Here is a 27,871-nt window from a genome sequence, read left to right as displayed (position 1 = left end):
ACTGGACGAGCACTGCCCACCCACAGCTGCTGGGAGGACTCAGGCCCTCCCACCATGCGAGCACCTGCCCAAGTGGGGAGCACCGCAGGGCGTGTTCCAGACCACTTATCGTTGCTCTAAGGAAGCCCAGATCGGCGGGCTCGCTCAACTGAGGGGATGGTAAGAAGGCCGAAAAGGCTGTCTGAAGCCCAAATACAGAGATACTCATACACTTAAGAATCTGGATGTTACTTTGGAGCCAATGAAATGTTACGAATGTAACTTCACAGCCACGTTTAGAAGAGAAGCAGCTGGTGAGACCAGGCCAGGCCTGAGAGAGTGTGTGTGAACCCGCACCCCGAGCCCAGGGAAGGTGTGATGGTGGCCCTCTGGCTTGCACTGCAAGGACGAGAACTTCCAGATGCCGTGTCCCAGATGAACGCTGTGAAGTGTGCCTGGGAGACCCCAAGAGCCGGCACGCCCCGCTCTGGGCCGCCTGCACACACCTGGTTTTTGGGGTCCTTGAGGTTGAACATGATGCTGCGGTATTTGCTCTTGTAGCGGTTATCTGTGACTTGGAACAGGTTAAACATCTCCTTCTCAATGTGGAGGGCGATTTTTCCTACTTCGCTTTCTGTCATGATTAAGTCATCACTGTCGTTGACTCTAGAAGGAACAGGAACAGGCCATATGAACCACTGTGCCCGCATGGGCCTTAAAGCGTGACAGTCACAAAATGACCACACTCAACCACTTTAAGAAATCAAGGAGAACAGCCCACCTTTTCCACAAAATCTCCTTCAAGGAGCGTCTGATATTTTGCCGAATTTGCGAATTTGGCTGCGACAGGGCAGGGTTTGAGGTCCCCAGGCGTCCTGGGGCTGGAGAAGCCAAGGGCACAGAGGCAGCCGCTGGTTTCCGGACGGCCCCTGCCAACGCGGCTGAGCTGGGTAGCTTTTTGGAAGCAGCTGCGGCAGCCCCAGGCACCAACGCTGCTTGCTTGGCGGCAGGAGCGCCGGCTGAGGGGGTGGCCGAGAGCCAGGGCCGCTTGGGTCCAGGGCCCTTGAAACCCGAGGGTGACTTTTTGATGGCCACTTTGGCTGCTGCTGCGTTTGCAAAGGGTGGAGACTTCTTTGGAAGGAGATTTCTGGGCAAAGGCTGTCGGCCGCCTGCCGAGGGGCCTGCAGGAGCCATTTTCTTGGGTGCCGTGGTCCTCTCCTCCGCCCGCCTGTCCTCCTTTGTGGCTGCAAAAAAGATGTGCACACGCTTAACAAGGCCACGTTCCTGCGGGAGAGCAACTTAATTAACAAGTCCAGGAAAGAAGTGTTGCAGTGAAGTGTTGCCAGCAATATGGATGACCGTGACCACACCTTACTTCAGAAAAATATGCTTTGCTATGTATTATTACGTTAAACCTTTTACTTCAAGCAACAAACCCTAGTTATGACAAGCTTAATTTAAATCATGAACACAGCTTAAAAGCTGAAAGGCAAACTGTGCGTTAATAAAAAGATGTGGAAGAGCACTTTCTTTAAGATTCCAAGTGTCAGTTTTTGTAAACGCGAATTGAGGAAATCTCAGGACAGGTCAGACAGACACATCCCCTTAAATGGACGTTCACCTGCCCCCTGCCCATTCTTGGGGCTTCGGGAGGGCGGACCACAGGGCCTGGGGCGGCATGCAGGTGCTCATGGCCGTCCGGATCAAAGTCAAGTGGAAATGAGGACGCAGATAAAGAGGGAAAGCAGATGGGGATTTGCAGCACGGGGAAGGTCAGGCACTTGACACCCAGGCTGTGTGACCGGCGGCCCTCTGCTTGGACCCCATTTTGGGTAGAACAATAAATTAGTGTTTTTGGTCTAAACAAGAACTGCAGTAGAAAGCTAAATAAGTCAAAACCCCTCAACCTGCACAAAAATCTTTGTGATGCCGATACTTTTTCTCCAGAGAGAGAGGATGTAAAGGACTGATTATATCCACACTGTATCAGACCATCTCCATCAAGGTCTCGGGTGAGCAAGATGGCTGGGAGCCAGTGCTGCAGCCTCTTGGCCCCAGGGCCAGCCGGGCCTCCAGGGACAGAGCCGGCCAGGGAGCTGTGGCACCAGCGCACACAGCAAGGCCACAGACGGCTGCGGCTCCGCACCCCGCAGAAGGACAGAGCGAACCGGAACAGCGGGCCCAGTAAGTAAGCCAGGACACCATGTGGGGACGCCGTCTAGGGTGGCAGCCAAGTCACGGGAGGGACCCCCGGACGAACTCCCTCCCCCAGTACAGGTTTCTCTTAAACTCTGCGTGTACTAGGGAGCCTCCCAAACACCAAAATAAGGAGCTTCAACATATGCTCCGGAGATCTTCCGGGTTTTCCCAGGGATTAAAAATCATTCATTCAGTCACCAGTCACTGTTCTAATGAACGAGGAAGAAGGCCTCAAATCTGAGGGAAAAGAGGTGATCCTACCCACAGAGAAGCCCAACCCAACGAACAGTGCCCCTGAGGCCACCATGGGTCCTTGGCCATCTTGGCAGAGGGCCAGAGCCACTGCTCAAGGGCCTCCGTCCTCGAGCAGCCGGGGAGGCCAGCGCTGCAATGGGAGCTAAAGGCCCTGGCACCTCAACTTTTCCCCACTTTCAGGAGAAACACAACTTCCTCATTTCACGAAGTTTCCAACAGCGGCACTCCCACACGGATCCAAGCTAGGGACAGTGCTCCGAGTACTTTGCTACCAGGCGTCAATTTGGACTTTAAATCCTGAATCTTCAGCCCACAAAGCCCTCCAACTTCATGCATCCTGCCTGCCCCTGCCCCAGGTGGCCCGTCCTCCGGAACCTGGGGCTTGCCGGCAGCCTCAGGCCCTCCGCCCCTGGAGAGGCTGGCTCCTGCACCACATCCACTCTGCTCCCTACCACCCGTGCCCATGGTCACCGGGGGCCACACCTCTCAACGTCTCGCGTCCCTGGGAGCTGGAGTTTTAAAGAAAGCATGTGACGAAGCAATGAGAACGCCTCACAGAGTAAACAAGAGGCACACGGCAGGGACAGTGGCAAACAGGTTGCCCCCGGAGTACCGCATCACATAAAGTGTTTAAGCCTTGGGCGGTACCATACCCCAGCATTGAGAAACCACTTCTTACCAGCTCGGATTTGGCTGCAAGGTCCACCTTGCCTGGGGGATGGCTAGTTTGGGGTTAAATCAAGCGGATGGCGGTCCCGTTTCTTGAGGGAGGCTGGGGTGGGGAGGGAAAGGTGGCAGCAAGGACAGGGGCCGGTGTGGCAAGGCCCACGGCACGCGGACCTTGAGCAGCCACTGTGAGGAGTGAGGCCCGGAACCAGTTCAGTCCCTGCCCTTCTGGAAGACCAACTCTGCTGAGTGTACTTTAAGAGCACACTTAAAAAGCGGGCCTAAGGCACTTCAGAAACCCCAGTGAGGCTGGTCATGTACAGGACACCTGTGTCCACGACACCAGACACTTAAGTGGCTGCAGATGAAAAATTTAACTTTAAAAACATTTACTGCAAGGTGTCCCAATCAGAATCTAAGATCAATACTGCCACTGGTCTAACCAGTATTTCCCCACTCATTCAGCAAAAAGCCAAGTCAAGATTATTTTTAGGACATTCCCAAAATATGTGACTAAAGTGACCTTTTATCCATGAATGGTTTAATGGTAAATAAACACAATCTATTTAAAAAAGTACAGGATGGCTTTCCTTGACCATCACATTGCTATCTTATAGAACTAGTTGTTACTAGTTATAGTCAACTTCTGTTACTCCTTACCTGCGCTTTGGGAAGTACATAAACAGGCACAATTAGGTAAATAAGCAAATTATTAGTACAATGCTCTGAGACTGATGGACTCCACCAGCAAATTGGACATGATCCTCTTTTACTTTGAAATGTTTCAAATGTGCCAAAGGCCCGATCTGGCAAGTGCTACGGACACAAGCTGCATCTGGTCCCACTGCAAACCAGGGTTGCATTAGCTGCTGCCAGTGACTGACCGGTACAGCCCTGCGATGTCCGCACAGTGAGAGAAACACTAGTATTTCTAAGTAGAGCTAACATCGAGTTTGCAAATTCCTCCTCTAAATACACTGAATGTATTACACCGTGTATAAATTTACACAAGGGCAAGGAATAATCGTGTAACCAATCAGAGCACTATAGAAAAGCACACAAGGGTGTTTTCAGGAGATGGTCGATGACCCCAAATCCCCCCAGAACCTGCCCAGGGTGCCGAGAGACAGCCTGCCGGGAGCGTGCTGAGCCTATGCCACTCTGGCAGCAAAACCTCCTTTAGCTCCCACACTCTGGGGCCTGCTTGTGGGGAAGGGCAGTGCTGCCCGAGCACCGGGCCAGGCAGGACTTAACTTGCTGGGACCTCAGCAGCTAGAGGATGAAAAGCTGCCCCTGTGGGTCAGGCCACAGCCCCAGATGGAGCGGTTTCTGCTGGATCTGGCCACCTGTCTGTAATGGAGACGAGCTGTTTTGGGTGAAGCCCAGCCAAGAGCGCAGGTTCATGTGTATACACTCTAATCAGCCGCTTCCCAATGAGCACGAGACTGGGGTCTTGTCCCAGTGCCAGGTGGCTGTGGTGCTGCGGCATCGCTGGCCACTGGGTGGCACTGGCGGGCCTCCGCGGAGCCGGGAGCCCAGGTGTCCACCGGAGGAAGTGGCAGCTGCCCAGGTGAGGCTACAGCTCGCACAGCCCAGCAGCCCCGGACACCCACGTCTGGAGATGGCCCTTTACAGGGACCCGTGAGAAACCCTCAGGGCGGCGGCAAATTGCTCTAAACCTTCTGTGCTCTGGTCCTGCCCAAGCTAGTACCAGTTTACCCTAAAAATCCCCAGATGGGTCACACTGGTCTTAGGTAGGCTCACTCAATGACTGGCTGTAATAGCCAAAAAAAGAACAGTGATCTGGTGTGACAAGGTTCAGGTATGGGTGTGTCCACGGTGCAGGTGAGTCCCCAAAGGTCCCAACTGACACCACACGTGTTCCCTCCCCAATGGCTCCAAAACTCGGCCCGATTCCCACCACCAGCGACCTCCATGTGCCCCCCACTCCCACTGGATCCCAAATGCGCTGGGCAGCCGAGAGCAGGCAGACACTGCCCCACGGGCTCTACCGCAGGAAAGGCCAGGCCAGGGCTCAGAGGGCACACAGTGGGGCGCTGTGCCGTGCGTTCTGCTGGCTGGGGCGGCAGTTCTACACTCAGCCCAGCAGGACACGTGCGTAACGAAGTTTCCCACTTCCATGCTGACCGGCAAGATCTCTCCTGGTGTGAAAAGTCAAATTAACAGTAGCAAGAGAAAACCATTTTGCTTTTTGTGCCCTTGCTTGAATATTTTAAAGTGAGTTTTCCTGGAAGCATAACCAAGTACCAATTTGCTTTTGTATCAGAAAACGTGTGTAATTCCCAAATTAACACTCAAAAAAGCATAAGCTACATTCCTGATGCTCTTCAGATCAGACATCATTTTAAGGACGTCTTTATGAAGATCCCCAGGCAAACTGTCATGGCTTGGACTCCACAAAGCTTTTCTAGGCTTTTTTCTTCCTGATGTCCAATATTTGAGTGACTTACACCTTAACGGAGACACACAGAACTTGCCACTTGTTAAAAAAAAAAATAAAAAATAAAAAGGGCAAAAAACCCCCCCCAAAACAAAAAACAAGTATATACCTGGGGAAGCAAGTCACCCTTCCTCATTTAATACTTCCACACATTGTTATTTTGAAAATAAACCCAAAGCCTGATTCAGGCTGGATGGGTCATCTCTAACAGAACCGGTCAGATTGTCCTTCCACCACATGAACCACTCAGACAAAATGGGATTGAGGCCATGTGGGGAGACGGGTACCTCACTCCTCTCGACTACACGACTGGGGTCAGGTGAGTGGCCCAGTGTGTGTGCAGGACTGGATGCCGGGCCCGAGACTCACTTGGGAGTGGAGCGGCTGCTTTCCTGCAATCTCTCAAACTGGTTAACAGGCATGACCATAGTTTTAGTAAGGTGAGCTTTTAACCAGTATCGTTTGTACCCAAATTGTCTACTAGTTCACCCAACCCACCTAGGGGGCTGGGGGCATGTTAGAGAGCCCACTGACCCTTCCGTCCATCCCTTGTCCCAAAGGGTCCCATCGCGCAGAAAAGCCCAAGGCTGCTGGCCCTGTGCAAACCAGAGTTGGGGCTCTGCAGCAGTTACCTTTGCGTGCTTCTGGCTGAACTTCTCCAGGTTCTTGGCACTAGAAGAGGGCCCAGCCTTCATTTCAGCAAAACTTCTTTGGTTTGCGGGAGCAAATATAGCTATGTGCACGGGGACGCATCGTCACACTTCAAATCAAGAATGCTACAACTTAATGCAAATGCCCCTTGAAACTCATGTGCCATATTGGAGGGGTTACGGTGGCATCGTCGCAGAGAACCATGGACTCTAGAACACAGACACCACCAAAGGGACTGCCCCATAGCATGTCTTTAGACATCACAGTAGACCCACAGTTCCCAAGGTCACACGAAGTTCACTGGAGGGCAGGTGGAGGGAGGCCAATCCTGCTGGAAACTTCCAGTGGCTGCAGCACGACTAAGGGGGCAGCACTGGGCACTACTGGCAGTTTTATCTCCAACGTTCAAGTCTGTGTACACGTGAAACCTCTCCCCGACCTAATTTTCTGAAGTTAACCAGGGTTTTTTTTTTAAGCTTGTGAAAAGTCAAAGTCTGAAATACCAAGAGTATCTCTGAGCACCAAGGAAATTCCAGTCGTACGGAGAGCATCAAGAGTTGTCAAGCTACATCACCCTTCCTCAGTACATGTTTGGGATTTCCCTCTAACTGGGGGAGAGAACCTTGGTTCTGATGTACCAGGTCTGATTTGTCCCCAACCACATTTTATTGCCAATGACAACTCTGGAATAGACAGATTAAACATGGCTCACGTAACTGCTAAAATCTGTAACTGAGCACACCCAAGGATTTCCATTTCTACAAAATATTCCTGGGTCCTAGTATCCCCCCCATATTTATTATAGGAAACTGGTTTCCACTTAGGACTTCGGAAGTGTGTCTCTGGAGCCCACGCCTCTAGTTATCCTCGTGACAATCCGGGTTCTCCTTGTTCCGTTTCACAAGCAGGTGAACCATCTGTGTGGCATGCCCGTGAACTTATAGGAGAAATGCTTCTATCTGCATCAGATTGCTTTACCAAATCATCTGAGTCTGGGTGTATAAGTTGTTAGGGTTTTGCACTCTAATTCTCAAAGCTAGATGAAACTGCAGAAATCTTTTTCCAATCAAAATCTGTTCAGAATCCCCGTGTTTTAAGTCCCCTGAGCCACTTAAGGGGTCCCAGATACCAGGGATTGTACCTACGAGTATCAGAATTCCACTTCCAAACGCTAATAAATCAGGGACATTTTAGAAAAAAGTTTTCAGCCCTCTTCATGCCTTGACAACAGTGGGAGGTTGACCCAACATTGAAAAGGAACAGAAAAAAATAAGGTTATCAAAACAAAGAAACATGATGATTTAGGGAAGTAAATAAAGCGGCAGTGGCTACTACACGTGAAAAGCAGCCATACGGGAACTAGGGAGAACTGTGATCTGTGAATTGCAGCACCTGGAGGACACAAAGCATCTGCTGATCCTTTTGTAGGGAGAAGCAGATAGAGATTCCAAGTCCCTGTTTAATGGGAAGTCCCCTCACACCCTGTTCACGGACAGCTGTCCCTACCCATGACCTAAGGTCAGCAGCAGTGGCCTGGGGAGGAGAGGGAAGCCCAGGGCACCTCCCAAGCCGTGTGTCACTCCCTCAGCAGTGGCCACTATGGGCGGAGTGGGGGATGTACCCACAGACGTGGCATGTACCCAGGTCAATGTGGGAACACTTCTAACCACGGCAATACCAGCTGTACCCCAAATCTAGCCACCCCAACCCAGAAAAACATGCTCTGCAGCCAGCCAGAAAGGCAGATGGGGGTCCTTTCGGGGTCAGAGGGTTCTGCTGTGTGTGTGCAAGCTACCTGATACCCCAACTGTGAAGTGATGGTTTGGGGGCGAGGCTGCTACTCACCGAGGCTGAAGTCGGGTATTTTACCAGTGACTGGAAGATGACATTTCTGAGATAACAAAAAAGGATCAGAAGCAACTAGCTCAAAAATATGTCCCTTATGCATGCTATACATTTTGGGTCTCCATCAGCTTTGAGATGTAAATGTGCTGAAAAGGGCCATCAGTCATCTGTCCCAGCTTTCTGTCAACTGAAGCAGGTCGAGCTTCAGTGAGGAGCTGATGTGCAGAAAAGAGCAGGCAGGGGTGAAGAGGAGCTGAGAAGTAGGCCTTCTCCTGGGCCCCTCCCTCGCCTTCAAAGATGGAGTGAGGGGAAAGAACCCAGGGACAGGGGCCGTCCAGGTCCCCACCCTCCGCATGCACACTGGGAGCCTCGGGGCAGCTTTCCCAGTCTGCTGGTAGAGATGGAGCACTGTACTGAAGCCGGCCACCCAGGGCTTCTGTGGTCGCCCCACCGTTTCATTCTGTTATGTTGGCCTATGACCGACGCAGAGCACTGGAGCACAGTATTCCAAAGCGACAGCTCCCCCCCGCCCCCCGAGTGCTCACTGGTCCGCGATGCTTACTCTCAGGTATGTGCATGACTTGTAAAAGTGCTTTGTTGAAGATCTGAGACGTGCTGTTAGCATGGAAGTAGCTCAAACCACCTAAGGTGTAGCAGGGACTCATTTTAATACAGCAATCAGCTAATCCCATGATGGAAGAGCTCCCTCCTAACTTCCCCCACCGCACCCACCTCCCACAGGTTTGGGGTCACCCTCGTACTTTCCCAACCCCGTCAGCTCTAGTACGGACCTGCGGGAACGCGTGGCCGCAGGAGAGGGCAGCACACGCCTACGGTCTTGGAATTTAAAGCTACATGGCTTTTGATACTTTTGTAAAAGGCACAAAACAACATAAAATACAACATGATTTAAAACTGAGTGAAAATAATCTTAACAGTAAGATGTATCCTATGGATCAATTTAAACTTCCAAATTTAATTTTGGAGTGCTTGGCTGAGAAGCCAGAATGGAGAGAAAAGACCCAGCTGCATGATCTAGAGCAGGTCCCTATGCAGCTGTGGGAACTGTCTGGGGGCAAGGGGGTCTGGCCCGACAGTGCAAGCCTCCAGGAGAGGGTCAGGTCCCAGTCACTGTGGGCACTCTCCCTTCAGGGAGGGCACTGTCCCGCGGGCCAGCACATCACACTCACTTACCTTGGAGCATATGGAGCAGCAGTAAACAGCCTTCAAAACTTGCATGTCTCTGTGTGTGTGTGTGTGTGTGTGTGTGTGTGTGTGTGTGTGTGTGTGTGTAGTATTTGAATTGCACACAAAAAAAATTCCTGTTGGATCAAAAATAATGTAATTCCTGAAAAATCACACTTAAGTTGAGTATCAGGTGCGATACTATCTGCAGAAGTGGATTCCCATAAGAAGAAAGTGAGGCCTCCCTGTGCGGACAGCAGACGAGGTGGAGAGACTCCTAAGCCAGTGGGGCCAAGACAAGCCTGCAAGGGCCGTGTGGCCAGAGTCTGGATGCCAGGAGCACGTCTACCCAGCGTGACCTCACCAAAGACCACACAGATACTTACCAGAGCACGACAATGAAAATTAAGGAGATTAAAGAGATTGGTTGCCAGGTGAGACATTTACCAATGAGGTTTGTACAGCTTTTTGAGGTTTGAACTGACAGGAAGGGCCAACAGACTGAGGAGGTGCATAGGGCTCGAGGCACGTGGGGCTCAGGCATCTGCTTCTGTCTTTGCAGGTGCAGCATTAAATATGGCTAGAGCTCCTGGTCCTGAACAGACCCGAGTGATGGCTGTCCAGAAAGACCAGGAAGGGTCCAGACGTTACCCCTAGGTGATACATACATTTATACAACAGTGGCGGCCAGAGGGCAGCAGTCTGTTCTGGCTTTACTGCATTGTAATTGTGGTCGCTTGCCCAGGACGGCGTGCCTTCACTGGTTGCTTCCTTCATGAGGACCTCACTCCTCGACGGGGCCACCATTGCCTTCTTCACGGTGTTCTCTTTCTTGTCTGGAGCCGGTCTCTTGTGCATAGCAGAGATTCTAATGCCTGCCTGGATAACCAGTAAAACCCCAATCGTTAAGGAGGCCAGAGAGAAGCCTTCGCTCCTCACGCTTCGCAACGAAGGTCACAATACGCTCTATAGTTGGGGTCACTTGAAGCCCCTCGCCACCCTGACCTTGGGCTCAGCATCTGCTCAGCAGCAGGGCTGGGCTACATGTGCACATCCAAGAGATGTGGACGGACGGACACAAACAAGGACCTGGGTGCCAGGCAAGCTTTGTGGCCACTGGGAGACCGGAGGGACACGGTGCCCCGCCGCCTCTGCCCGGTGCTCGGCGTGGTCGGCACAGTACTCTGCACAGCAGCAACCGCCGCTCTGGGGGTCCTGAAACTCCCAATCACCAGCCATAAAAGTTACGCCATCTAAAGGCCAAGCAAGCGCAGAAAAACCTGGAGAGGGCTTCCCGAGCAGCACCGCTTAACGCCTTGCTCATCACAGATGTAATGGGGGCTGCAACGCAGCCACACCAACCTGAGCTAAAACTCTGGGTGAGGGCCTCGAGGGTCAAACAAGAGACTTCCCAGGTCACACTTAGCACAGGAGAGAGAGAGAGTTCTGTGAGCTAGGTTTCGAGGCGAGGCACACAGTCTGGCCACCCAAGACCCACCCCCCACCCTCGGCGGCTTGCAAATTTCTGACAAACCCCACCTCTTCTCCCGGGACTGTGGGTCCCGGATGGAAGGCTCGGCTCCCTCGCCTGCCGCACTGCGGTCAGCACGAACGACGCCCTCCACGAGAGCGGGGGCAGCATCAGAGTGCACGCCTGCGTGGAACTCTTAACAGGGAAAGCGTGGAAGGCTGGAGAAGTGGGTGGGTACCACCGGCGCTCCGTCTGTGCCTGCTGTCCCCCACGTGCCACAAACCAATCAACTGCACCTGGTGCAACATGCAGGCCCCTCTCACTGCAACAATTCAAACGGCTGGACTTGATCAACTTACCTGAACGCTACATTTCGGGAGAATGAGCTTTTCTGGCTTCGTCTTGGTCTTTTCTTTCGGTTTTGGTTTTTGTTCTTTTCCTGAACTTAGAAATCTCATTGTAGCAGCAGCATGTTTGAGAATACAGTCGCTGCTGCAGTAAACCGAGTCAGGCTGCGCCAAGTTAGAGCACCCAGGGCCAATACACTTTGAGGCACCAGGAGCCTCTGCAACCTGCAGAACAAAACACGTGGCTTCAAACAACATACTTACCAACTCGAGCAGTGTCAGTACTTCGTACAATTCCTATTTACGCTACTGGCCTCGCTAGTTCTAATGGAGACGCTAACAGCATTTTTAATACCAATAAAAACATGTCTTTGTTTCTATCCCATGGCAAGGCACTCACAGTAACTACACTTTACGCAACCTGTGGCGGGCAGAGTTGGGAGGCGGCCCCAGGACTCTGCCCTGGCACACAGGCTCTGGGGACTTTTCAACACAATGGGGTTTCACATCCATAATTAGGTTCCATTGCAGGGCAAACAGGGAGTTCTGCAGGTGTAATCAAGGTTCCAAATGAGACAACTCTGAGCTATGGAAAGGGTCTGCTTCATCAACAGAAAATGTCAGAAGAGGGACTGGGACTTGCAATAGAGAAAAAACTCCACTGCTGATTTTGAAGAAGCAAGCAGCCTTGCGAGGGAGCTCCGGTGGCGAGGGTCTGAGGGTGAGCTACCAGACGCAATCCAGGAACACCCGTTCAATGTGCATCTCAGAAAAACACGGGTGACTTTTAGCACTGCTGAGCCCCAGACATGGCACAGGGCACATTTAGACACAAAACCACTGGAGCCTTTCAGAAGTAGATTCCTCCCCAACCGAGCCATCTGATGAGACCCCAGCCTACAATGGCACCCGGGTGCCATCTCTTAAGAAACCATGGAGAGACCCGGCTAAGCCAGGCCCAGGCTTTGGACCCACGGAAGCTGATCTAATTAATAAACGCGTGTTGTGTGAGGCTGCTAAGACACGCTCACTGTTATGCAGCGAGAAGGGTCCAGAGAGGCCTGACTCATCCTCAAATGTACTTGAGCCAAGTCTTATTCCTCCAGGTATTCTGAAACTGCTCTTCTTCCACAAAACCCAAATCTGACCAAAAATAAAATCTAAGCTCATGCAGCCTCAAACATCAAAAATAAAGACATGAAATTAAGGTGACTTTGCCCATTGTCCCATTTCCACTAATTTTTCTTAATGACCAAACGCGATACAACAGTTAACACCACATCCCCACGCAGTACCTCCTGACATCTCCAGGCTACTGCTTCAATGGTCTGGACCCCACAGCACCTCCACCTCGAGACTCCCACAGCCCTCAAGGCTCCTGTATGCCCAATGCCTGCTAAAGCACAGACCTCCACTTCACGGCCGTCTAGGGACTCAGGAAGGGCTGGGGGGCACGCTCATGAGAGCCTGTGACAGTGTTCCTCAACATCAGAAGCTGAGGACACAGGAGAGATGCAACAAAGAACCATGCCCCTACCAGAGCGCGCCTGAGACTGTTCCAGACGGTGACACCAGCAGCAGCTGTGGGAGGTGGCTTGGATGCCAGGGATGAAGTGGTGTGTCCCCCGCCCAGCCCCCCTGCCCCGGGAGGCTCAGAGCACCAGCTCCCTCAGGATGACGGGGTCAGGTCAAACGTGTACTTCCTTTGTTAATATGTGTATGTGAAGGTCGACATTCCAAAAAGAACATTTAAGGAAAAACTAAAAAATGAGTCCATTTAAGGAAAACATTAACTCGGTACTAATAGTATTGGAAGCAGATAAGACTTAAAGAAAGAAAGGTCCCGGGACGCCTAGGTGGCTCAGTCAGTTGGACGACTGCCTTGGCCTCAGGTCATGGCCCCGGGGTCCTGGGGTCGGGCCCCTTGGTCAGCGGGGAGCCTGCTTCTCCCTCTCCCTCTGCCTACTACCCCCTGATTGTGCGCTCTCTGTCAAATAGTGTTTTAAGAACAAAACAAAACAAAGGAAGGTCCCTCCTGGTGTCCTGCAGGACTGTGGGGTGCGGGAGGCCCAGGAAGCCATGAGCAGGGGACGGCCTGCTCCCAGAGCCCAGCCCGCGGCACGCACAAGGCCGTCTGGAGGGAAGAACCCAACCTGCTCCAAAGAAAAACCAAGTCCTCGGGGCTCGACTCCCCCGCTGACCCTCCATCACTGGCTCGCACAGAAGTACTCACAGGCTGGAATATCTTGAGCTTTTTCTTGCCACTTGGGTTCGCGGCTTTCTCGATCCTGCCCTTAATGCCCTGGTCTTCGCTGCACTTGTGCTCCACTGTCCCCATGCTCGTACAGTCGGTGCCATCCGCGCCCACCGGCCCGCACTTGGCCTCCTGCTGCCCCGCGCTTCCTGAGTCTGGTTCGTCCTGCACCTGCAGAATGGTGCAGTTTGGGCAGATGTAATCTTCACCGTTCCTTTCCAGAAGCCGTCCCCGGGCCTCAGAGATGCCCACACAATCGCCGTGAAACCATTCTTCACATCGGTCACAGCAAATCATAAACCTAAAATTATAAAATACCGGCATTAGGAATGGAAAACAGAATTTAACAACTTCAGGATTAAAAGCTCAATCGGTGAACTGGTTTTAACTCATTATGAAAAAAAGCAAAATAAAAAAAAATTGAGAACAGAATGAAGAACATTCAAAAGCCCTTCTCTTGACTTTATTAGCATTCAAACAAATTTGTGTCTTTTTTCTTCCTGAGGGGAGCACTCTGAGAGTGAGCTGCAGGCTGACCAGCATTCCAGCCTGGAGACCCTGCACTCGTCTCCACAGACCAGCACACTCCTCTGTCCCGCCAAACACCCCCGGCGGTAGCTCCCCAATACCACCCAGCACCCAGACAGGCTCTGGATGCTCAAACTGCAGCCCGATCGCAGCCCGCTTGCTCATGGGTGCTCCTCCAGGACAGTCTGGAGTGGCACTATGCAAGAGACCCCCAGGAGGATGGGAGCGCCTCAGTCTGTGCTGTCTCATACCGTCCCGTGGCAATGGGGAGCCCCCTACGGCTACAGGAAGTCATATGGCTACCCTTCTGGGGCTTCTTTTTTCATCAACACCTCCTCTTTCATCCTTTCCAACTGCGTAAGTTACTCATGCAGCCCAGCTCTAAAACGCGTCCCCTCAAAATGAACAGAACCTTCCCTTGCTGTTTTCACGGCCTGGATCTCTCTGGAAGCTGGGGGCCACCGGCACCCCCCAGGCTGTGGCCTACCTGTTGTTGTGTGGCTGACGACATATGCAGTACAGAGCATTGGGCTCGTAGGCCTCACACTCGGGCTTCTGCCGGCCCACGTCCCCGGAGTCTCCGGTTCCCTGGGCCTTCCCTTCCAGCTCCCTTTCTCCACAGTCTTTCTCGGCCTGGGACACCGCACCCTGCTCAGCCTCGGGCTCCTGCGTGTGGGGCAGCACGCTCTCCGTGGCGCCGCCCGCCTCCACGTCCACGGTCTGCGGGGCATTCTGCTCCCGGCGCTTCCTCCTCAGGCGGCTCTGGAGGCTCTTGGGGGGCCTGCCGGCCGCCTCTTGCTCCCGCTGTCTCCGCAGGCGGTTCTGCAGTTCCTTCAAAGTCAGCCCGTCGCTGTCGCTGTCGGAGGTGTCGTCCTCGTCCTCACCCCCTTTGGCCTTTGCGGAGGCGGCAGGCCGTCCCTTGTCAGCCGCAGAGCCCGCCGTGGGCCCGCCCTTCCCCTCGGAGGTGCTCTCCACACTGCCTTCGGACGCCGTCTCCACGTCTGTGACGGGGCAAGACGCTGGTTCACCCGAATCCTCGAGCGAGGCAGGCACATTCTTCCTCCCTCGTCGTCGGACCGTCGTCAGAAATTCTTCCACCCGCTCGGTCCGCTTCGGCTGCCTCCCGCTGCGGCGCAAGGACAGGCTCTGCTGCTGCTGGGGCTGCCGCTCTAGACAGTCGGCCTCAGCGTCCCCAGCGCCCTCTCGCTTGGCAATGGTGGTTCTTCGAAAGCCCCATGTTTTCCTGAATTCTTTGCTGGTGGGCTTGATGGCCTTGGGCACTTCGTCATTGCTCAGGTCACCTTTCTCATCCATATCTAACGGTGAAATGGAACCACACCATGAGCAATGTTAACGAGGCGACACTTCTTAGCAAATAATTAACAATCCCTGAGCTACAAGTACACACAGCCTTTAATTCACACAAAGGAGGGAGCATGGCCATGGATAAACAACGATTTTCTACCTACACAAAGTGAAGGTGAACATTCAAATGACTTATCTTGATCAAGGTTTCTTAAAAGGTAGCATGAGAGAAGATCTGAGGGGACTCCGGACAGAAGTCTCAACAGTCACCCATCTAACGTTCAGTGCACACCTGCAGCCAGCAACTCAAACCCGTCTCCCCTCCAGCACTTCGCTGCTCAGCACAGGGCTCCACCACAAAGGGGGTCAGGGAAGCCCTGTCCAACGGTGAACAGCATACACGGTGCAAGGGCATGAGGAGAGCAGGGCTGCAGTGCCGGGAGGTGCCGTGTACCTGTCCCCGCCCAACACCCTGGGCACAGAGGGTGGAGTGCGAGGGTGGCTCGAGGCCTGGTGCAGAGGAGGACTGGCTGCTTCCATCCTGGGCTGAGGAGCCCTGAGTTGCTAAGTGGTCCGACCACCCTGCTAGAGAGAACAGCACCCCGCACCCCAGCCCTGCTGCGAGCTGAGTGCAAGTGTCCCCTATGGACACCTTGTGGAGATAAGGGATCACCCAGCTAAGCCTTGCCCAGATTCCTGAGCCCCGACTCGGGGGTTAGCTGTTACGCAGCAACAGGTAACTTGGCCACTTTAGAAAATAATGATGGAGAATAGCTTTATGTGCATTTGTTCTTTCTCACTTTCTGACAGACTATTAAAAGATCATGCTTGTGAAAACTCAACTCTTTTTTCAAACCTGAAAAAGACAGTATATACCTTGAAATTTTTTTTTCAAAGCTAGCCAGGCTTCAATTGCATTGAAACACTAATGCTGATTCAGCCTTTACGCCACATTCCGTCGTAGGGCAAGGACAGTGATGGGGTGAAAACCTTCAAAATACAAAATACACAAAATTCAAAACCACACACAACCAGACTGTTTTTTGTTTTTTCTTTTATTTCCCATGACGTGCTGTCCCCCATTTTCCTGCTGGCTCGACCAACCCTTCCCTCCAGAGCCTGGCCAGCATGCTCCCAGGCCATTCGGAAGCTTACAGGAGTGGCTGGGACATCAGCATGTGTGCCAGCAAGGACCACACCACTTTTCTGGTCCTGAGATTTTGTGCAGGAAGAACTCTCCTCAACAAAACATAGTTCTCACCGAAGAGAGTATACAACGTCAAGTACTCGCACCAATAAAATGCCAATGGAAAAATAAGAGTGCCTTGAGTAAAAATTCTCAGCATGTGGCTGAACACTCGTCTAAACACTTAGGGCTAAAGTTTAGAATATTCTAAATAAACAAATATGAACGTTACACCGTATGTTTGTCACACAAAATGCCACTTCAAAAACAGAACACACAATTTCAAACCTATTAAGAGAAAACCGTGTTGCTGATGTTGCCACTGGTGCTGCATTACCTGCCCCGACACTGAAGGCTCGGACACCTTTTCCAGAGGTCCAAGTGCCTGACGATGGAATCGCCTGGTCCACAAACACAGCCCCACCTCAGACACCGCTGCTGTCAGTCACTGCTCACAGGTAACAATAAAGATCATCTCAGGACTGTTCCCACGGAGTAAGCTCCTAAAAGAAAATAAAAAAATCATTTATAGATTCAAATAACCGTAAAAAAAAAAAAAAGGGCATCAGACTTTCCAAGAAATCTATTACTTGAGCGTATGTTATCATGTGGCCCACTCGGGGAGTCAGGAAAAAAAAAGAAGAAAAGGAAAGAACATAGTCCCCTTCTTTAAGAAGTTTCCCTTCTGCAGAAGGGAAGGCACTGTGACTGCACCCTAACAGAAGGTGGCCAGGCTGGGCCACTGAGGGGCTGCAGGTACTGGCAGGTGTGTGTTTGGCGGGGTGGGGGGGGGGGGCTGCCGCTAACTGTGCAGAGGCCTCAGCAGCATGGCGGTTTCAAAACCAGTCGCTGGTATCAGCTGCTTTCCAATTATGATCCTACTTTTGAGATGGGCTCAGCTCGATAAAGCCAAACATAGAGAGAAACACAAAACATGAAAAGGCTGAACAAAATCATCCACGAAGAGAAGTATTTAAAAATTCTTAATAGTGGAGATACGCCACCATTTAGTTAAAAGCCCAAAAAAGATTTCACAAGACTAATAATTACTTAACATCGATGTGCTACACTTCATCTACATGAATTTAAAAAACAGTTCTCCTAGATTACAGTCCTGCAAAAAACCATACCTAGGTGAAACGCACAGTGAACAGGCGTCTGTTCCTGGATAAATCCTCCATACGGATCTTTTCACGTTTCACACTCTGGCCCCGAGTGCCCCTCTCCAAGCCCCTCCCAAGCTGAGCCCTCACCTCCACCTCCCTTGCCCTCTGGGTGGGTACTACAGCTGTGGTCTCCTTAGTGACCCCAGAACAAAGACAAACATTCTGAGGCGGCTCCTCTTAAAGAGACAGCGTCCATTCCACTCTGATTAGCCAAATCCACCATCATGGCCACCAAATCTCTCAAATGTGGTAAATGCATCTCAAATCAAGGCTTCAACGTTCAGATGCCTTTACTTCTCAGAAGAAACTAAAAATAAACTTTATCTTTATATTTCATAACACTGTGCATTTATAAAAGCAAAGAAATTAAAACGTACTTAGGAATGAAAAATTTAAATACACATTAACCTGAGAAACACATTTCTGGATTTGAGTTCTGAATAATAAATTTTTAAAAAAGGAAAATGGAAAATCTAGTTATTTCTGTGTGTGGGATGACATACAATATACTCAGAATAGATCCAATCATTCTAGATCATCTGATTCATTTATCTCGATTTTATCTTTGCAAAATTGATGTTTTGATAATTTCTTCAACATTGAAATTCTAATAAAAATTTCAGCAATTCAACAAAAGAGCGTGTATCAAGACAAAAGAACAAAAACCCATGTTGAGTCCCTAACAAAACTTGGATGTGGTGTGTGGTTGTACACCACACAGTGCGTGGCAGGAAGGATATGCTCAGGAACCTGCAATCACAATGTGGTAAGAAGCGCTTTCCCCGGGAAGGAAAAGGAAGGTGACCATCCCTGAAACCAGGAACACAAGAACAATCTATGAGCACGGAATGCACTGAAATAATGTAAAATTATGTTTCCACATTTCTCAGTGCGGTATTTTTTCTCAGCTGCAAAGTGCTCCATTTCCCACTAACCTGAAGTTGGACGCTGTGGAAGCTCACATCTAAAGACGCACACACAAGCCAGAGCCTCCCAACTGCTCTGCTCACAGCACAAGCATATGGCCAGGAAGAAATTTAGAAACAGGCAGCCTTTCAAATGTTCCACTCTCAGGGCTCCTTTATACTCTTAAAAACGGAGGGCTCCAAAAAGCTTCTGTTTATGTGGAATAGATCAGTATTTTCGAAATTAAAACTGAGAAAGTTTTCAGGTAACTGTGGATGTTCTTTGACGTCAGGCCGAAATTCAACAAATAGTAGTTTCCTAAGGAAAGCTGCAACATGAAGCCCGAGACCTGACCGCGCTTTCTGTCGGGGAAGCCACTGGTCTGTCCTGCACACCCTCGGAACGCACCATTTTACCCGTGCATGGTGGTCACGTTGCTGACTGACACAGAGTCCACGTCAGCACACTTCACCACAACACAGAAGACACACAGTCGTTAATGCCGGCACCCACCTCCTCAAATGTCCTTTTTTTTCTTTTTAAAAGATTTTGAGAGAGAGACCAAGTGAGACAGCACGAGCGGGGGAAGGGGAAGAGGGAGTGGAAGAAGCAGGGATCATGACCTGAGCCAAAGGCAGACACTTAACTGACCCGTTGGGAGCCACCAGGGCACCCCTCAAATGTCTTTAATCACTGGAAAGCCATCAAGCCCGTGACAGCAGATGTGAACTTTTCAAAATTGTAATTTTCACCTGAAAGCTCAAATTTTATCATTAGCAAGGAACACTGTCAGCTGCTTTCCCTGAAACTCAGGTCATTCCTCTCTGAGAAAATGCCTGCCAAATACTGGGTCTGAAAACCGGAGCCTGTCCATTCTTTTCAGCACAAGGGGTGTTCCATGAGAGGGTAGCTGGTTTGGCACAGGGCTCCTCCTGGAGAGCCACCCTGCTTTGGGGTACAGAAGTGCTTCATAGGTACTTGCCATTTCATTACAGGGAATTTAAAGCAAAGGGACGGGACACTGGAGTGATGAGGTTCAACTGCGCTCACGAGGTCTTTGCTGTCTCTGCAAGGACATTCTCGGGGGAAATGGCAAATTTTACATGACCGACTGGTGCTGAGCAGTGGACAGCACACCGTACAGGGAAATGCCACTGTCTGGACCAGCTTCTGCAGGCCACTGCAGATGTCCACTCCGTGAGAAGGCTGACAACATCACTGGTACCACGCAGAGCTGTGACAGCCCCAGGGATCCAGGAAAACACACTGCGAGAACTTCATTCCACTCCTATTAGTTAAGCACACCCTGGATACGTGCAAAGCAATAGCACATCTCTGTGCTTCAGGATCAGAAGGGGCCAAGCATTTCCTCCCACAAAATTGTTCTAACACCACTAGATTCTCCCTTCGGATTCTCCAACTTTTCAAAATATTCTCCAAAAATTCAAAATATTAAGCTACCAGATGTAGTTTCTTAAAAACAAAACCCAAAATATAATACGTTACTTAAAAACAAACCCCCAAAAAACAGCTGTTAAGTGCCAGTGATGCAGGACTCTAAATCCTTATAAATCTGAAGGTGCAACTTCCAGGATGCATGCACACCAGAAGTGACGCTGAGGTGCCCACCATTTAAAGATCTCTGGTTCTACACACTTGAGGGCGGCTTCTCTAAGACGCGAGCTGAGCAACCATAAAGCAGCTCCTGTTTCCGCAGCAGGAGGAAACAGCCAGGACCGCCTCCCAGGGTAACACAGGAGGGCGCATCCGCCCCACCGGGGGCCAAACACCGTTCTCCAAATCTCCTACCCCACAGCAGTATTCAAGAAGAACAATTTTAACCTGCCACCAGAAATTACACACAATGTTACAACACAGCTTCGCTGTTTCTGCCTCTGTTAATTGAGAATTGGAAATTCTGACAGACCACGCCAAAGTTTCTATTTTGTACTGAGGGTCCAGTGTCTCACAACTCACTCTTCCCTGTGGATGATGAAGGTTGAGAAGATGCAAAATTCTACAAAAAAAGGGAAGATTTCCCAACTGAAGACTCATTACTAGAACCGTCCCTAACAAGCACCTGGCCGGAAGGTTCGGACGACGCAGCGGCCCCGCAAGCACCAAAGTTGTCCAATCACCAGCAGCAGCCGCCTCTCCCTCTCCTCACAGACCCTGAAGGTCCACCGCAGCAGCAAACACCCCACTGTGCTCTGACCATGGACAGAAAAGAGGTTTGGGTCCACAAAGTAAACTAAGAAATCCACTTTTATTTATTTGAACACGTACACAGAACCGGACTTGACTGTGTTAAAGCTTTTATAGCTAATTCAAAGTTTTGCTGCTACCAAAAAACACTGTCATTGTTAAAACTATTCTGATCAAGGGAAGGTGTCCCCAACATAAGTTTCTCAGGAAATGAATATAAAGAGAAATCTAGAAACCACCCTGTTTAAAATTTCTTAGTACTTTGCTTTTACACATACGTGGAGAGAAGCAAAAGCTGCTACCTGAAAGCCTCCTGGGAACCGAGGCCCAGCCAGGCCCTGGTGTAAAGCTGGGCCACCAGCTCAGCGTGGGTGAGCAACGGGCACTGGTTTCTCTCTGTCCAGTTTCTGTTGCAGAACACAGGCTCGTGACCTTGGTGGGCAACTCTACACGGGCGTCAGGAGCCAGAACAGCCACATTGCATCTACAGAGGTTAAGGAGCAGGAAAGGAGGTTATCACTGTTCTGTTTCATGGTGCGGACGGTCTCCTAAACTGCTACCTTGGACGGCTTTGGCCATGGTCTGCATTGTGTGCCCCAGCCCCTGAAATTCACATTGAAACCTAGTCCCAAGGTGACAGCACTACTAGGAGATGGGGCCTTTGGGAGGTGCCTAGCTCGTTAATTCAAAGCCCTCATGAATGGGATCAGTGCTCTTAAAAAGAGCCCCAGAAAGCTCCCTTGCCCCCTGCAACCCTGAAGACACCTCACCAGGACCTGACCATGCTAGCACCCTGATTGTGGGCCTCCAGAGCTATAAGAGATATGTTCTCTATCAGCCCCCAGTCCATGGTCTTTTGTTAAAGCAGCCCAAGCGAACGGAGCCAGCTCCCGTTGTGTCTCTGAACACAAACATGGTCTCAAGCACTGCAAGGGACGGTAGGAATCCTACATCTTGGGGGACTGGTGCTCCTAAGACAAGGCCACCGCCTGGCTCGTGGTGACCCTTTTAACTGGACAGGTTTTTGGGCTCACTGAAAAATCTGCCCTATGCGACAAGTTTGTCTACTGCTAAATACCCAAGAATGACATTGGGATGGGTTCCCAGAGTCTCCTCCCCTGCTTCCCCAACAGAGAGGAGGAAGAGGGTGCGGTATGTGTACACTCCCAGAGGGGATGAGGGCACCATAAGTCACTTCCCAGGACAGTGTGACATTAAGGTGCCAGTCATCCCTGCTAAGCACTTTGGGGGCTGTTTCCCCTCAGACTGAGTTTCTAAGTCCTGTAGCTGTTAAGAACACTGATCTTCCAGGGAAGACCCCTGCCCAACTGCCTATGTGGGTGGCTGGCTGGCACTCCCTTCTGGCACCAATGCGGGCACGGCCGCAGGACCCCGCACCCTGTTGTGGTTTCCCGGGTTCATGCCACGGGACGCCGGATCGTTCCACAGTCAATATAGGCCATGCTCACCCCCACTTTCCCTGCAGCAGGAATTAAGGAGCCAGTGAAACGCTGTGTGTAATGAAAGGATACCCTACAACCAATGAGAAGGGCCACTTACATGCTCAGACTGTAGTCAGGCCACATGACCTAAGGCCAAAAGAGGTCTCAGGGCCTTCCCACCCAGCCAGCACCCTGGCCACCTTGCTTCCTTGCAGGTGGTCTGCTGGAGGGAGAGGTGTGCACTGGAACGACAAATCACCCTTATTCCACACTCTTTGCAAAAAGCAAACACACAGCTGAGCCAATAAAATTTCAAAGACATTGTCCATCTTCCTAAAGTAACCTATTTCCACAGGTTTGTTAAAGTTTAGAGTCAACTATTTTGTAAAGTTCTCATTTCTCAACAGGAGCAATTCTAATCATAATCAGAAGTTCTCAAAATGTGGTCCACAGGACTTTCAGGAGGTCCCTGAGGTCAAATTATCTGCACAAACACAAAAGACATCGTATGCCCCTCTCCCTGGCCACTCGCAGGAGTGTACTGTAGAGCTTTCCAGAAGCTAAATGACAGTGATGTTACCACAGTCTACGTGATGTGAGAATCCAGCTGTTGTCAGTTTAGCCAGAAGTCAGGAGATTTACTAAAAGAACCACCACCATAAAACAAAACTACGCTATCTCTCCTACTGTTTTTGTCTTAGAAAAGAGTTTCTATACAATGTTACATTGTGTTACATTGTTACAATGTGTGAGGTTTTATTATTTAAAAATAAGTTTACCAGTCTCCGTTTTCATGCCAAGCCCAGTAAATACTAACAGATGTAACAACTTAAGCTAAAGCTCTGAAGTGTCCCAGTAACCACAGGTGTGAAAGAGGATCTTCAGTTCACAGGTAACCTTACAGGACTGCTCTTGAAAGGCCAAAAGCAGTTCCAGGCCCTTCCCAGTAAGACCAAGAGGTACCTCCACACCCTGCCCCTGTCCTTCCTCAACCACAGTTTCAAGTGATTATGGAGAAGGCGCTTATTTCCAATGATGAAATGGTAGCCTCACACAGCCACCTGAATTCAAAGACAACAGGCCTTGTCTCCCAAGCACCTGTTTCGTGAGTGGTGCTGTCAGAAATGCAAACCACAGGCTGGCCAAGAGACAAGAATCATGACTGGAAACCTCAAGTCAAGAAGTCACTGCGTTTCACCAGGAGCCTTCCTTTCTTTCCCTGAGATTAGCAGAGGCCAATGTCTAGTTCTGTTTTGGGGGGTAGTGGACAAGGTCCGAGATTAAATAAAGAAGTTATAGAATTAGGGTTCACGCAGAGCAGAATTTGAGTGAAGCCTGTATGTCCTGCAACGTCAGACTCTCCCTGCTGCACGTCTGAGAAGGGAAGAGGAAGGGTCTCTTACTCCACGCTGTGAAAAGGAAGACCATCTAAATCACAATCTAACAAACCCAGAGGGTCCACAGCCAGCGTCTACTAGCCCTGTTGTCTCCATGGGGGGCCGGGGCATCTGGTGGGGCATCCCAGTCCCATCCACAGCAGCCAGCAGTGCCCCCCACCCCAGGTGCAAGTGGGGTAGTTCTTCTGATCAGCAGACTGCGGATGGGAGGCTCCGGGGACAGCACAGCAGATGACGAGAACACAGGCTTCACCCCCAGCTGCAAACCTAACAGGCAGACACGCTGAACAAGCGCGCTTCCCTCTGGGCTGTGCTTTCTTTCCTGCCTGGGAAACGTGGACAACTGTGAGCTCCCAGCTTCCTAAAAGGCTATGTGAAACTACACCCTGTCAAGGGGCAGTCCGTGCTTGCACAGGGCACGCAAGCGGTAAGCGGTAGATGTCATCTATTAAAATGACAATGGCCGTGTCGGTGAGCATTTGGGGAGACAAGTCCTCTTATGAGAGTCGATTTGACAAGTATTTACCAAGATCCCCTTATGTACTTGGCATGGGGCAGAGCAGGCAACATTGCTGTTCCCATGGACCAGGGGTGACACACCTCACTGTCACTTGGCTGAGAGAACTGGGAAAGGACAGATACATTTATAAGAGCGCTCCCAGCCACACTTTAAAAAAAACAAAAAAAAACAAAGGGACACAAGCCAATGTCCATCACCAGGACACTGGTTTGGGGGAACAAAATCAAGAAACATCACATAAAGGAATTCTTTAAGACCGCAATTGAAGGATGATGAACCACAGAGCCACTGCCATGGCAAGAGTCCCACCTGAGTGGGAGTGGAGAGCACAGGACCCAAGTCAGCCCTGCACAGGGCCACACACGCCCACCATGTTCACAAACGGGAGCAGCTGTGACATGCGCTTCTGAATGGGACCATTTCTGGTGTTGGCTGTTTTTTTTTTTTTTTTCTGGCTGTTTTTCTTATATTGCTTTAATTTTCTGTATATGTATTTGTAACCCAACACACGGTAAAGCTATCGTTATACTGGAGGGAGGAGCTCATTCACTTTCTTATAAAGGCGTATTAAACACCGTTTAAAAGTCCGTATCAACATATGAAAAACAAAAACACAGCATCTAAGTTTGATACCCAAAGATATATCTGCTTCACAAGTAACACACAGGATGATCACCACCTGATTAAGCATGTTTTACAGTCATGGCTACAAGAATTCTTATTCAAATACGTACAATTACCTATTCAATTTCATGTAACAACTAACCCCCCAAATCACTACTCATTATAATAAAATAAGGTCTAAGCAAGAGAAACGCTTCTCCAGTAGTGGGGGCACCTAGAACAAGTGAGCTCAATTCAGACCATTTTTTGACCCCTCTTTCCCAATTAGTGTGTTTCTAGTAACTGTAAACCACAGAGACTTTGTAATGGAATTAACACCCATCATTTGATACGAAGCATGAAAAAGGGGAATATTAGATATCCACTCTAAGGGGCCCTACCATGTAAATAAGAAGAAACAGGCGAGAAACTCCATCTAGGAAAACACCCTTCTTAATGGACTTCCTGAGTCCACGGGGCCTGTAAGAATCAGGCCTCTATGACAGACAGTGCCCCACTGCAGGGACCCAAGGACAATGGTGATCTGGCCTAACCTGTAAATATGCCCCATCTCTGCTCTCCAAGAGCTAAATGGAAATCACCAGTATCACTGAATGAAAAGTAAAACATATCATGTCAACAAAAATAGACAACAACCAGAACCTTGAACACTTGCAAACATACACCAAACCAGAAAATAAACCAGTCCCTGAGCTGCTTTGGAACAGACTCTTTGTGAGTTAGACACCCAATGGGAGGAGAAGGACTTACAGCGTCAACAGCAGGACCTGAAAACTCCACCGCCATAAGATAACGGGAGACGGAAGTCCCTACTCCAACCCCCCACCCCCGGACAAACCCCACCCACCACAAGGCCCACCTGAAACCCCAAGTTGCACCCACCTCCAAGCCCCAGCTACACATTTCCTCAACAAGCCATTGTGATGCTCACACACGTACACACTGTGTGTGTCACTGTTTGACAGGACAGAAATCAGTAACCGTGGGTACCAGCAGACAAGAGCAGAAGAGAGTAGCCAGTTACACAACTTGTTATTGGTGCCCTTTCTTCCTATCAGTACTGAACTTACTTTGTTGAAATAACCTGAATTTAATCAAATACTAACAAGGGAGAGCTCTTAGTGGAAAATCAGAAGTAAAGATATGCATTATTCCTAAATTCGTTGTTAAAGTCTGCAGGAACGCAATCAAGGAGGAAAACAGGGTGCCTGGAACATGCTTCTGGCAGGAAGCTTCGTTAGGCCTTGGGCCGGGTCTTCCCAGGTGACACTTCTGAGCTGCCTATGCTGCGTTTAAAACAGATATACCATGGACTGGTCATGGAGTCGTATATGTGCATACGCCAACCCCAGATTTCAATGAAGGAGCCGGGATGTCCTCACAAGTCCCCACTGCACCTGTCTCCAGGACCGGGAAGGCCTTCTGGGTTGCTGCCACAGCCAGGGTGCTTAGCACACAGGAGGCCATAAATATTTGCAGAATAAACTGAGGAATCATTCTACTAAAGGTCACAGATCTTATTTCCTTAAAATGCATGGCTAAAACACCTTTCCTGGAAGCGTATTTCAGCCAGGGCCTATGTGGCTCTGGAAGCTGTGGAACATGTCTCTGGGGTGGGCCTGACAGCCCACTGAGAAACAAGCTCCGAGCTCCTGGGCAAGTCCCTTCCTTGGGCTTCAGTTTCCTGGAGATCAGAGTCCGCACAGAATGCCCGGGTACATCAGGCTCAGATCTCATCCCTTCAGCGTGCCAAGGACACGGGTATTGCTATCTACGTCCAAGGCATGATTTCAAGAGCATCTTCAACTTAACTCACACGCTGCTGTGACCCAGGGTCCCAACTCCAAGCTCATCTACTGAGGTGCTAGATTCAAAGCCAAAACCTGGCCCTCAGCTCCAGTGTCTCACAGGCATTGTGGACTTTAAGATTTTTTGAATAAATCTGAGGACCTCGGTAGTACCTGTAGCTTAGTACTGGGTAAGTCGAGTCTCCATTCGGCAAAATGACAGCTCACAGTAGGCACTACACCAACATGGACCCTGTTCTGGGCACTTTACGACTGGTAACTCATTTGAATGAGTAAGGTGCTCCTGTGCCCGTTCTAACCTCCAGGAAACTGAAGCACAAGGAAGGAACCTGTCCAGGAGCTCAGAGCTCATTTCTAAGTGGGCTGTCTGGCGCGGGCGGTGGGGGTGGGGTGGGGATGAAGACAGGACACGGAAAACGGGAGACAGCAAACGGGGGTCTGAGTGCCCAAGGCACGAGACACACAAAAGGGATCATGAAGGGCACAAGTCCCTTGGAAGCTGAAAGTCGACCCTTTCTACTTTCAAGATGACCAGATGTGACACAAATATGGCCAGCACAAGTCAATCAGCATACTGATTTCCCGAAATCCTTCCTTGTTTCCTACAGCACCAAATATCACACATCTACCCTAATATCATCCTTCCTGAGCAGTTGGCTAAAAATCAAACTCATCCAGTTAAATAAGAGTGAACAGTACCCACGCTCTAAAAACAGATCCTAGAATGAAACTTCACAACCTTAAAGGCTATACCTAGAACTAACCGAGCTGAAAAACAAAAAACAGAAAATTCACTCCAACCAGATACTTTCTTGAAATACAACCATTTCTGTGCCATAAGCCAGCTATAGCCTCGGAGCTTCTGCGAGAAGGCAGTTTCCCTTCTCTGGAACTATCCTGCCCCCTGCACGGCGGCCTTGCAGCAACACTAGGCCGCCGTCACTCCTCTCAGTCCGTCCCGATCGCGACCAGGCCACACCGAGCAAACACCGTCCTCGGGCGGATCCAGCCCCAGGCAGGCGCCCACTCGCGGTGCAGGCCGCGGAGCCGCCGGGAGAGGTGACCTCCCCCCGCGCGGCTCCCCCCCCCCCCCCTCCCCTCCCCTCCCCCCGCCGCCCCTCTCCCCCCCGCCCTCCCCGCGGCCGCCGCCATCTTCTCTCCTCGGCGGGAGCGCAGCGAGGACCGGCACTGACGCCGCGGCTCTCGGCGGGCCGGGCTTCCGCGCCACCGCCGCCGACCCCCGCCCGCCTCCGAGTGCGGCCCCGCGGCGGCCGGCCCCTCTTGCCCGGCGGCCGGGACGCCACTCACCGCGGGTCGCAGGCCTCTGGGGTCCCGCAGCCATTTCCTCGGAGCTCCGCGGAGTGGGCGGGAGGGCGAGGTCGGCGCCGGCCACCGAGACGCCGGGCTAGAAGGGCCGGCCGCGCCCGGAGCAGCGCCCCCGCGCGGAGGGAGGAGGCCCCGCCCCGCCCGC

General features: G+C 50.9%; 1 protein-coding gene across 11 annotated transcripts in view; it reads right to left on the bottom strand.

Moving 5' to 3' along the window:
* Nucleotides 1–27,871, bottom strand: part of DIDO1 (death inducer-obliterator 1) — a 51,343-nt gene that overhangs the window by 16,457 nt on the left and 7,015 nt on the right. For 2 of the 11 annotated variants that reach the window (XM_073888301.1, XM_073888302.1), the window contains exons 2-10: nucleotides 20,912–21,093; nucleotides 16,670–16,835; nucleotides 16,023–16,136; nucleotides 14,329–15,157; nucleotides 13,293–13,614; nucleotides 11,072–11,284; nucleotides 9,910–10,120; nucleotides 761–1,223; nucleotides 486–645 (exon numbers count right to left, since the gene is read on the bottom strand). In XM_073888301.1, the coding sequence (XP_073744402.1) occupies nucleotides 486–645; nucleotides 761–1,223; nucleotides 9,910–10,120; nucleotides 11,072–11,284; nucleotides 13,293–13,614; nucleotides 14,329–15,155 (2,196 nt within the window). In that variant the 5' untranslated portion in view covers nucleotides 15,156–15,157; nucleotides 16,023–16,136; nucleotides 16,670–16,835; nucleotides 20,912–21,093. Of the gene's footprint in view, nucleotides 1–485; nucleotides 646–760; nucleotides 1,224–9,909; nucleotides 10,121–11,071; nucleotides 11,285–13,292; nucleotides 13,615–14,328; nucleotides 15,158–16,022; nucleotides 16,137–16,669; nucleotides 16,836–17,462; nucleotides 17,756–20,911; nucleotides 21,094–22,169; nucleotides 22,294–25,342; nucleotides 25,462–27,708; nucleotides 27,846–27,871 lie in introns of those variants that run through there. The other 9 variants (XM_025864940.2, XM_025864939.2, XM_025864944.2 and 6 more) reach the window with 8 other exon arrangements.

This window comes from Callorhinus ursinus, unplaced genomic scaffold (assembly GCF_003265705.2).
Source record: "Callorhinus ursinus isolate GAN/ISIS: 27379988/994484 unplaced genomic scaffold, GSC_fseal_2.0 scaffold89, whole genome shotgun sequence".
NCBI classification, from domain to species: domain Eukaryota; kingdom Metazoa; phylum Chordata; class Mammalia; order Carnivora; family Otariidae; genus Callorhinus; species Callorhinus ursinus.
Note: the sequence above shows the minus strand (reverse complement) of the source record. Positions and strands in the feature narration are given on the sequence as shown.